The 12431-nt window shown below is 42.2% G+C and overlaps 1 protein-coding gene across 2 annotated transcripts in view; it reads right to left on the bottom strand.

Annotated features, from left to right (window-relative positions):
* RIPOR3 (RIPOR family member 3) overlaps window positions 1-12431 on the bottom strand; it is a 471988-nt gene that overhangs the window by 412060 nt on the left and 47497 nt on the right. Inside the window, exon 2 of one of the 2 annotated variants that reach the window (XM_086932461.1) lies at window positions 2450-2541. The exons of the other annotated variant lie outside the window; for it this stretch is intronic. Coding sequence (XP_086788587.1) covers window positions 2450-2513 — 64 coding nt within the window. The 5' untranslated portion in view covers window positions 2514-2541. The remainder of the gene's footprint in view (window positions 1-2449; window positions 2542-12431) is intronic. 2 annotated transcript variants of the gene reach the window in all.

The following is a 12431-nucleotide window of genomic DNA, read 5'->3' as shown; positions in this document are numbered from 1 at the left end:
CACAACAAAATTATTGTTGTTACTCATTTGATACTGCTAACAAGAACTGGTAAATCCAATAGGTCTGGCTTGTCAAACCTATGTTTGTTGCATCTTATACCTGGATGCAATGGGGAGAAAAGACTGAAACAATTATTTATCTCTAAAATCCTCTGTCCCTTTGTACATTAAACAATCTGTCTGTAGTTGTAAGATTTTTTTCTTGAATCACACTGCAAGTGCATCCACTGTCTCATGCTTCAGAACTGGTTCGGGTGGTTCTTCTTTCACATGTCTTTTCAAGGCTGCTCTCTAGACACAATCGTTGTGTAGTAATGCCTCTCACAACAGGGTAGTCTCCAGCCTGGAGCAAACACAGCAGTGGCACAAAGAGGTGTGAGATTTCTGCAGTTGTCATCAGCCCAACTGAAAGTTTGATCAAGGACGACAAAAGGCTGGGCCTCACCTAAAGGGCTCTTCCCCATGCACAAAAAAATCTGCAGCTCCACTCCTCACCACTATCTACCAAAGGACAGTGCTTGAGGAAGCCACTTGCTGACACAGCCTCCTTGAGCCCAGTCACCATCCGCCACACCTCAGAGTCAGGATCTCCACCCTCCAGCCACAGATATATAGGCATCACACTTCCAGTGTCTGGGGAAGCTGTCCTTCCCCTCTATCTCGTACCATGCCAACCCAGACACATCCAAATGGACCCCCCTGTGCTTTTACAATAAAAACTGTGAGCCAAAACTTGAGGAAAAAAATCTGAAGACATCTTCTACAGCATTTTGAATGTTTTCATTCTTTACTTTTATAAATAAAACTCAAAAAAATTATAATAATGTTTTCTTACTTTGCTACAATCTTGAGGTTACTGGTCCCTTGAGCGCAACCTGAAGATCTTGACATTTCTTTAACTAGGCGTTCAGCCATTAATTTTAATTTCCGACCCTTGTGCTCATCAGCTGATCTGGCAGGAGCGGTGGTCTAGCAGTCGCCTAGCAGTGCACAGGCAGCCGGTTTCTAGTGCCCCTGAAAAATACCAATTATAGCTCTATCTTCACATGCAAAAAATGTTGTTTCTTTCTATAGCCTAACAATCTCATATTGCATGCTGTCTCAAAGCAGATCCTCTATATCCCTACAATCTGGCATGAAAAACTGACCAACACTTAAAACTTATGATTTTCGATACTCTTTTTTTCTTTCGAATGGCCCTCATCCTCACTTCCATCCTCTGTATGCCTCCTCTCTCTAAGCACAACCTATGATTTCATGTGCATGTTTGCCTTAATCTCTATTGCTGTATTTCTGCAAACAGCCCACATCTCATTTACAAGATCACAACCTCTACTCCTCTGAAAGTCCTACCCCTGCAACCTAACAATACCTAACCTCCTCTAGCTTATCTATTAATCCCACCACCCACGTGCATGTGTCCCATACCCCATACCCCACTAACGATCACAAATAACTCCTACTAATTAAATTCACCACAAAGAAACTGGAGTGAATGCACAGGATGGTTTGCTTGGGCACACAAGACTAATCCCAATTGCCCAAAATAACAAAAAATACCAGACTAACTACTGACCTTAGGTCACGGAGCAGCATGCTGCTGACATGAAGCACTCCAGTGCCTCCTCAGGGGTAGTAAGCGCTATATAAATGTAATTATAATCGAATACTATATGATAACAGAAAACTCATAGAAAAGAACTCAAATACTAGTAAGAAGTGCTTGATTTGCGTTGCCATCTTTTATGCCACATTCTTAAATCACATAAGTCACTTGGAAAAGATTCCAAGTTGCGGTTCTTTGGCCACGCCTCTTTAAGAGGCCCTCTGCCATTTTCATCCCATTCGAGGCACTGCATATAAGAACACTAACTCAATTCACTCCTTTACAGTGCCAGCAATTGAACGAACGTGTCATTAACACGCATTCGTTTAGCGCGCAAGTGACTACAGCAACATGCTTAGGGGGCGCATTGGTGCAGAGGTGTTTGCTTTAAAATCCAACACCTTCCCTACTAATGCGCAGACTGGAGTTCGATTAGTAAATTATACTACTCCAAAGTCCAGCGTTGCAACGACTTGCGTGCAAAAGAAACGTGTCATTAAGACGCATTCGTACTAACGATAGCATTAAAAAGGCATACGTTCTAAATGCATGCGTAATTCCCACATATAATCGCAAGTATCAGAACGCACTGCTATGTTAAGCAATGCACTTCTGGCGTAGTTGGGTTTTCACTATATAAATATGCCCAATAAATAACACACAGAGGCATAATAAGGTACCATTCAACAGCTGTATTTGAAAATGGCCAGATGTCAGGTTTTACAGCACCTTTTTGTAAATGGAGGTACTGAGGGGTGTAACTGTTAAAACAGTGGGCTCGAGGCCCTTCCAAAGATGAATTTGCCTTTCCCAAACCTTTATCCCCTCCCTCCCCTGACTCACCGCTATAAGCGCCGGGCCCTCTCGGTGCTGTGTTTAATGTATTTTTCTTCCCATGGCGTTTCATGTGATCTGCTGCTGTGACTCATTAGGATCTGAAAGAAAATGGAAAAAAGACGCTGTTCGGGTTAAATGACATAATTCAACCTCCGGCGCCTTAAACGGAAAAGACATCGAAAAATGTGAAAAAATAGCACAGGAGAGCGCTGTGTTTCCTTCACATGGGGCAGGAAGCATCAAAGGGACCCATCTGGAGGCGCAGGCCAAGAAAATGACCACCGTCCAAAAGCATCACACATGATCTTAGGCAGCCCCGAGCCCTTGGCAGAGGCTGCGGCCGACGCCAGACATGCGCCGGGGGACGCCATTTTACTGAGTGACAGGGAGGCAGAAACGTGCAGCCCTGGGATTGGCGGGAGGAGGGTAATTCGAGTAATCCCATTGGAAGATTCAGCGATTCTTTAGGATGTAGGGCCAAGTGGAGGGGCGGAGGCTGGGTGTGCGGGGCCCGTGTCCCTCTGCGCATTGTCTTGAATATGTCAGGACTGCGATGCTTTGTATATGTTTATTTATTGCATCGCTTTTCTGGCGCACTGCTCTGTCTGGGGGGTTTAAGTTAATGAAATAAACGTGTGCAGTTACCTCCGGAGTGGAAGTGCATGGTAGTTGCTAATAGCACAGCACACTGATTTTGTTGCAGAGAAGGCATGCCAGATTACTGGTTAACTGGGTCAGGGTGAAGTAGTGATAGGTACAGTTGAGATTTCATCCACAGGGCCATATTGTTCTTGTGCTGGAGTGTCTGCCATTTATTACAGTATTATACCTCTACTTGTATTTTGTACGCTTTTGTAACCTGCACACGTATCACTTTATCCTCCTGTAATGTACCGATTGATACCTCATGTATTTTGGTTGCTCACTATTGTCACTTTTGATTCATGTAACTTAACGTTTGCTTTTGTAATTTGTTCACTTGTAATTTTTCTCCTCATGTATCATTGCTGTTCCTATTGTGAAGAGCTCTGACACCTTCGGGTAAAGTCCGCGCTATATAAAATTGCATTAAAAAAAATACATTTATCAAGGGTTGCGTTGTTTTTGCACCATGCGACGCAACCCATGAGATACTATTTACCAAGCCAAGCAAGGCCGCCTTGCATGGCCTGAGTGGTTTGATAAATGCAGAGTAACGCAACGCACCACAAATCGCTGTGTTGCATTACTTTGCCCCAGGGAGGCGTCCCATGGGTTGTGCGCGGGAGTTCCCACGCAACACCCATGGATTGTAATGCATTCCCAAATTTACCATAAGTAGTAGACCTGGGAATGCGCCAAAACTGCTACGTCTCTCCTGGTGAGGCATAACGAGGAGAATTATGTTTATTTCTCATTGCTTTCTCTTCTTTTCCTTGGGTGCTGCAGAATAGAAAGAGGAGGATTGTGTGTCAGGAATGGTTTTGTGCCTTCCTGCACAAAAATAATCCTGCTTACAACGAAGGCACCCTTGCACCATGGTGCAAGAGTGTCTGCATTGGCGCTAGGCGGTACTTTGTGCACCAGCACTAGGAAAAGGCAGGAATGCACCGTGCATTGTTTAGTATGGTGCATTCTCGCACTTGGCCTATCACTCAGCACAGTGCAGCACTGTCACTTACTGCACTGCATGATATAATGATAAATATTCCCCCATAGGGTCTACATTGTCATGTTAGACTTCCCAGAATCACATTCTGATCACCAGGTTACATTTGAAACGATGGTAATGACAATACAGAACACTTAAAAAACAAAGTTGTGCATGACTCCTTAAATAATATAACATTATAAACCGATGCAATGGGCTATATAAGCTTTAGAATACCCTCTACACAAAATATTTGCTCATGCCTTAAGCTGTCATAGGGTTTGCAGCACAAACACCAACAACAAGCACCTTTCTTGGCCAAAAACTACTTTGCACTGAAAACTGAATGGCCGCAGTGACAAAAATTACTTGGGTTGCATAGACCTAACCCATTTCTAGTGTGGGCAAATGGGGCGTAATGCGTAGGGGTCAGCACATATGGGAGTTGAACATTACCAGTCATCTAAAAAAGCGTGACTTGGCTTTACATGAAATCCTAACACTAAATTAAACCAGGAGCATAACATTGCTAAGTGGAATATTGGCTGATATTTCATGCATAGATTTGCACGTGTGAAAAAGACATTTTTAGGTGGCACACCCTTTACCAGTTTTCTTTGCATAGGAACTTGTATTCAGGGATCTACCTTTAACATAATTTCTCACAAGATACTGATTCCTCGTCTCTGCACTGTAGCGCAACTTCAGTGACATCACTGGCAGGCAAATCTTTGTTGTTTTGCCACTGCACAGGTCTGCCTCCTTTGTGGTTGAATTTTGTATGCAGTTCTCTGTTGGGTGAACAATAGTACATCTGAGCCAAAGATAGCGTAAGCCAGCTCTTCCCGAAGAAAAACACAGTGGTTGATTCAATCTCTCTTCTACCACCGCTTCGCTGGTATGCATTTGTATACAAGAAACATGCATTGCAAGGTGCCAGTTGGGCCTAATGTATAGGCAAGGGGGTTAGTTGTACTAGGTTACCTGGACCAAGAGCGCCAAGCTCTATCAGGCGAGTTTGCACCTGGGTAGAACTGAAACTACCAGGTGTCCCACAGTAGCGGCTGGTGTTGTGTACGAGTGGCAGGCCGTACAGGCGTATGGGGGCAGCTGGGGTTGATAGAGAGCTTCAGTGTGCATGACCGTTTGGGGGGTCTGAGACGGCTGGCCAAACCGTCATGCGCACTGACAACAGTGCCCAACACTTCTCCTCCCCTGGCCCCGCCCCCAAAGGATCGTAGGAAAGGAAAAATAAAACAATAAAGCGTGTTTATTATCATTGTATTTTTCCTTTCCTGCCGTTTCTTAGGCAGCTGGCAAGGGGAGGCGATGCTCCTCCGCCGTAGCGGAAGAGCCATCGCTGGTGTCCCGGCAAGAGCCCCTGGAAGGCGCCTGCAGATAGAAGCATTTTACTTGTGTCCCAGGCCCTGAGTGTAATCTCCTTCATCAAAGCAAGAAATGCATTGAAACCCAAAAGTCTCTGTTGAAAGACTTAACCTGAGAGAGTGCATGCCTGTTTACACTGTCACCAAATACCCATTTTAAATAATATATTATACATTTCATATTTGTAGCTCGCATTACACGTAGCTTTATATTGTTATTTTATGAAGTTCTTCCGTATCTTTGTCTTGGTTTTTTATTTTTTTTTCTATTTATTTAGCATTTAATATATTGTGAACATGACCTTTGTGGATGACGAAGAGCTTTACAAGCAACACAAAGTAAGGTATGATACAAATAGAAATTATGGAGCCAAAATGTACAGAAGCAAATGGTAAGAAGAGAGATAAAAGCACATAGTCAAACATAAATTCTGGCATAGGCAATGTCAGAATGTTGTGATGATGGCTGGGAAATACAGGAAACATCACAGATCTTGGGAGTATGGGTGAAGGCAGGATAAGAAGCGACGTCAAACAGGTAGAAAAGAGATGTTCATGAGGAGAGGAGGTGTATCATCAGTATGAGAGGAACTTGTTGAATACAAATTTTTACTTCTTTCCTGAAGATAGCTGTGGATGGGTTGCATCTGATCGCGGAGTTCCAGATTTTAGAGGCAATTCCGGAGAAGGATCTGTTGTAGGTTTTTTGTTTGTAGAAATTTTGTGGCTTAAGTAGTAGGGAGCTTGTGCTTCTTGAAGGTCTGTTTCCAACGGGTATGGTCAGTTTTTCGGTCAGGTAAGAGTAGGTGTTGTGGTGCAGCACTTTTGGGTCATACATGCAATTTTGAGATGGATCCTAGCCTTATAAGGAAGCCATTGCAGTGGTTTGAGTCAGGGGTGATATGAGCACTTTTTTTTGTTCTGATGATGAACCTAGCTGTCGCCTTCAATGTAGCCGTTAACGGTGCTAAATTGATTTCGGAAGGCCCACAAGGGAAGTACTATCATAATCTAGTTTTGATAATTCAAGAGCTTGAACCTCTGTTTTGAGACCTGACAAGGGCTTGTTGTTCTCATTGTATATGAAACAGAAGCAGAGATTCCAGAATATTAATTAAAGGACGAATGAAATAAGAATAGTTAACTACCTGTTCACAACTAACCATACTGGTAAATGATAAGTGGCAAAGAGTGACTCCTTGTGGATGTTTGATTAAGTCCTCTAGCTCAAATAATGGTCTAAATTAACAAGAACATGTGAGTTCAACAATAGATTTAAGCAAAGATATTTGTTAACATACAATTCTGCTATTGGCACAAACACATGTATGGTTAATGTTTTTGAGTACCCAGAAGTTCAATTTCAAAACCCAATGGGTTGAGAAAAGGCACACAGGGCTGGTAAGAGTGGTGAGTCTTACATGGCATAAGAGACCAGTTACTAATGTGGGAACGACTCTCTGATTAACATATTACCTGTAAAAGGCCTAACATAGATCCTACTTTGTGAGATACTGTAATGAAATTGATAATGCACTTGACATACAGATATGTAATAGATTTTGAGAGTGTTTGTACCTGATTCTTCCTATTGCATGTCTTCATCACAATGAGAGGTGAGCTGTTAGAATTAATTTTGGGGAAATTTTTGAAACGTGAAACATTTCTGTCCATCACTTATTTGTGTGTTGACGATGAATAAGTAAACAATAGCTAACACAAGTTAGGTGGAGATTTCTCTAGTAACTGGAAATTGTACAAGACATAATTTGTAATCAAGCCTGGAAGTATTGCATTTCAGCTACTTAGGTAGAATCAGCGGATCCACCTACCCAGGAAAGAATTGTTGACAGTTTGTATAGATATATCTATTTTTTTGTTTGACTCATGGACCTATTCTGTATGCCTACTCCTTGAAATGGTCCTTCATACAACAAAGAACAATCATCTCCCTTCTTGAGGTGGATACCTGTCCTGGACTATTGCAAAAAGATCACCCTAGGATACGACCAGACATGTTTTCATGGGGTAAAGGTATTGCCTGTTAAAATAAAGAATTACAGTATTTCTTGACTTAACAAATGGAAGTGAGTTCAATAAACAAAATGGTATCTTATGGATTTGGGTAACCACAGAATAAATATAAAGAAAACTGAAACACAAGTGAGTTTGTTAGGTTGGAACATATCCCTTAGGTCATAGGTGGCCTTGTTGCACCAGTGAGAGCACAGAAGAACAAAATGATGGGGCTTCCTGCAGAATGTTATGAGGAGATCCCCAAATTTCACAGATATTCATAGGTCTTGGGCTGGATGAGGAGGCTCATAAAGGATGTCCCAAAAAACATGGAAATTACAAAAAGCCCACCACAACTAATTCAAAGTTGTTGAGATGAGTTGGCGCACTGTAAGTATTTACAACCCTAACAAATGGAACCATTGTTCAACCCTTCTTGTGTTTTTTTGTAGAGACAATACATCTCAGTTACTGTTTAAGGTTGTGGAATGCCTGGATGATGCTCAATAGAGCCACAAACAAATACAAAGCCTAGTTAATCTTCAGATGATGACAACCAGATCCTCCCTATAAAGTAGTAAACCAGCAAATTGATGCAACAACACAAGTTTGACAATAAAAACAAAAAAAGCATTTTTCGGACTGTGGTGCCACCAGACTATTGGGTGGTGTCAAGGATCAATAGCTGAATTTCATAAATGATCATGGAACCTTCTGGTACCTGCTGATTTCTCCAGGTCACCTTACATTATCTGGACATCTTGTCCACATACGTTCTTGCTAAGGGTAAAGTATGTACACCTTAGTCGGCGTGCCACCTCATGACATGAATCCATCCCCACTAGTACTTATGTCTTATTGTAAGATGTAATAAGGGCATTTTCAATTCATTCTTACAAGCAGAAATGCTTCGACACATAAGCCATACGGGTGGTCACGTCTGAATCTATTGAAAGGCAGTGCGTGCTGCGACATGGGTGCCTATGTGTGCATAGGCACTACGAAGTTGCATCTGGGCATAAACGGGCAACAACAAATTGATGATGTGAGGAGCCACATCTTCACTCAACAGATGCGGTGGGCTTGGATATAAGGGGGAGGCCAAGAACAAGCGGTATACAAGGGAAATAGCATCTGTGCACTCCCAGATGTTTTGGGGGTGAGCCAAGGACATTAAAGTCTAGACACTAGTACCTTGACCTTGGGTCCTTGTGAGTTTTCACATTAAGACAGTGTCTGATTCCAGCCATTCCCCCTCATGGTTAAACTACCTCTAGTCCTATTTTGATTTTGACTGTTGACTCTTGAGATGGTGCACTTACATCTGCCATTTTAAGTCTGAAAATATCATACTTATGAATAGGATGAGGTACTAGGGTAGTAAATATAATGAGTAAGGAAGTGGCTGGGGACCAGTAATATGTCCTATGGTATTTAGATTTGTAAAGCAAAATGTATTACCTGACGAGAATCCAGGTGCTGGAGGAGGTGTGTAAGTATGTGTCAACCAAACGCACAGGAAAGTTCCAGAAGGAAGTGTATCCTAAAGAGCAAGAAATTGAATCTTACAATATCCCAGTGTTTTTGCCAAATATTAACCCTTCGATTGGGAAGATTTTCTAAATATTTTTCATATATTCTATTTAACTAGAAATATAACAATCCTGTTGACCATACCAGCCTACCATTAATACAAGCTTTTTCCAGGGACTGACTTACCTTGGAAAAGAAGCACACAGCACTGGCCTCCATATGGCTATTTTGACAAAGGAATTCAACTATTTTCTTTTTAAGAAGAACCATATTTATTACGTTGCTTAAAGGAATCGTAAGCAGGAACAGAGTATGGTAAATCAATTCATGCAATGCTCGACTGCCATAAAAATATTTTGAGTTCCAATCAGGATTTAATACACGATGCAAATAAACTGTGATTTAATTCAATATTTCAAGCCCTCAACTAATCTGAAAATGTTAGCAGATGTTGAATATGAAAGCATAATTCTCCTAACACACCCTCCCACTTTCCCCTGACACAAACATAAATTCTGGAAACGTACAAAGCAGATTAGGGCTACATGTTATAGAACCGAGGTAGTTTATATATTTGTTGCATGAAGGATAGATTTTTGAAGCTATATGTGTTCCTGTGGGAAATTCATCTACCCCAACGCTGCAGAGGCATGGACGAAATTTGCAATTACCCAGGGCCACCCACTTCCAAGTCCCACCCCCACCACCCAACCCCGGAAACGTGAACTTTCTCTCTAGCTTACTTTTGGGTATTTTTATATCTAAATCTCTAATGTATAATTCAATATTGTTAGGCAACATGGAGCATGAATTATCAAAAATTGGTAGGTAATAAAATGAAAAGCTTTCCCAAACATTGGCGCCACAATATTTCTTGCCCATGGTACCCAAAATCCTTAGGATGACATGGCAACGTTGCACCACAACTTTTGATTATTAAGCTGCAATTTGCTTGGTCTTGCTATGTGTGGCCTCTTTAGGTCGAGCCATTGAAATATCTCAACTGAATGTGCCAAAGGGAGTTAGTTGCAGTTCTGTTTGTATATAATATATATATTCGGAGGTGGCAGCATGTGCTTTATTTACAGATTCCTATTGGAGTTTTTGTGCTCTGTTCCTGTGGTTTTTTTCGTGTTTTTTGGCTCAAGACTAACCATGACATTGGGTTTACTATCCATGGGATGTGTTTTAGAATTGACTAGTTATCATCTTCTAGGGTGAGTTCTTGCAATGTTCAACACTCCGTCCATCATCCCCTTTGGTTTTGCTTTGTTCGCCCTAAGTTGGCAGGGTATGCCCAGATGCAGGTCCCTTGCTCACTTTGCCACTGGATTCAAGCTAGCCTGGCTGATGATGGCTGATTAGCCAGAAACCGGTCCCAGGATGCTTGTTTACAGGGCAGGGAAGACATGGCTTGGCAGTTCGGGCTGAACTGTTCCCATGAGGCACAGGGTCAGACTGATTTTCATATGGCCGTGCCTGAAATGGGGTGGCGGAGTGAGCTAAAGAATGATGATGGATTAGACCCAGATCAGTTGACTGGGGTGAGTGCTTGCAATGTTCAACACTCCGTCCATCATCCTCTTTGGTTTTGCTTAGTTAGCATCTTCATCTGGTCTGCCTAAGTTTCCTCTGGTGTGAATGGCAGGTGTGATTTACAGGTGGTGTGGCTGAGTGATCAGTTCTTAAGGCCAACCGCTGTCCTCTTTGTAACCTCCCTCCACTGAACACCTGAAATTTCCAGTCTTCAAGCCTAATTCTCAAAACAATTAGCACATGGAAGACATTTGCATATGTAAGTTTTGAAGCCATGTGCATGTATAAGCTCAAATACCTCACTTGTTATGAGGCCAAGGAAATCAGAAAAGGTTAACTTATAAAAATCGGTTTGCAACACAATTGTGTAAAACTACGCATGTTTAATCTGTAACACGGGGCAGTGAGTGGCCCATCACGTCCTTTCCCAGAAAATCTAGAAACACCAACAAACTTGAAAGTTGTGGGTATTCACAACTTTAGTACATATCTCACACTAGAATCGGTTTACTCATGTCAGTTGTACCCTCTGTTAAACTGCGTATGCGAAAGGCACTTACCGTGATTATACGTCCACATTTACAAACATTTTTCAAGAGGACTCCTGAAAACCTTTGAATCCTTAAATTCAGATATCTGCCCTCATGTGATGTCGTAAAATCTCCCATGCACAGATTTGATTTAAAAAACATTTTTTAAGTCAGGCCCTTCATTTTTCTGATCTCTATGTGGAGCTGACAGCTGGCCTCCAGGCAAGTTCATCCCTGCAGGCTACTCCCTGATTTATAGAACCCAATCCATGAATAACCTTAATTTCATATTTGCGTTCTATTTGTGGTCGGTTGTATTAAATGCATTATAAATAAGTCAATCCAAGATGGCTTTCCCAAGATGCTCTGAACTCTTTTAACGACACTGTAGCAACAGCGTAGTTATTTGTGGACTGGCCTTTGGTGATCAGTTTCTGTGGAAACATTCCATTTCAAGCAATAACCTTGTTATTTATATTGATTCCAATTGCTCCTTTAGAACACAGATAACCAATGGAGCCAAGATAGCTTATGACAACCTAAAGGTTTCCGATCCCTATTGCCTTTCATCAATGAATGTTTCCTGGTTCTCATTTTTAACACCCTAGCCAATCGAGACTGGACTTCAGCACTTGCAATTTATCTAGTATCCCTTGTAACCCTGCAACCTGACTACTTACCAAGCTACCTAATCACTCGCATATCACCCCAGTGTTGAGACCACTGCACTGACTCTCTGTCAAAAGTAGAATATTTATACGGCGTAGATGGGTAACAGAAGTAGGGGACATTGATGACTCAGAATGGCAGGAAGCTCTGGCGTAAGGTGCTGCGTACTATCTCACAAGCGATAGGGGTGTCACTCCTGCCTGAACCGCGCAGGTGCCTGCTCGACATATGGGAGCCAAATGACCTTACACGGAACGGGTAAACATGGGTCACGTTGGGACTCATGGTTGCAAAACTGAATATTGCGCAGAAATGGGGGGCAGTGGAAGTGCCGACATTGGCGGCCTGGTGCAGAGACATGGATCTGAACATGGTCACAGAACGGACAGTGTATGCCAATCGGAAGAGCCCCCGCAAATGGTCTAAAATATGGGCGGCCTGGAATGCCTATTGAGGGGACATTTGTGACCCAATACCAGAGTCCGAAGGCGATGACACAGACGAGGAGTGAGAACGAACAGATGGGATTGAGGGGATGGGCACTGCTGAAAGGGTCACTGCGGAAAGTATGGTTGGCTATTGCTTACATAACGGTATTGTATATGAATGTTTATAATCTGATTACACTATATGCTTCTCTGTATATTGTCATAACTACTGATGGAGTGGATGAAAACAATAAAAACTGT

Source organism: Lissotriton vulgaris, chromosome 7 (assembly GCF_964263255.1).
Source record: "Lissotriton vulgaris chromosome 7, aLisVul1.2, whole genome shotgun sequence".
Lineage (NCBI taxonomy): Eukaryota > Metazoa > Chordata > Amphibia > Caudata > Salamandridae > Lissotriton > Lissotriton vulgaris.
Note: the sequence above shows the minus strand (reverse complement) of the source record. Positions and strands in the feature narration are given on the sequence as shown.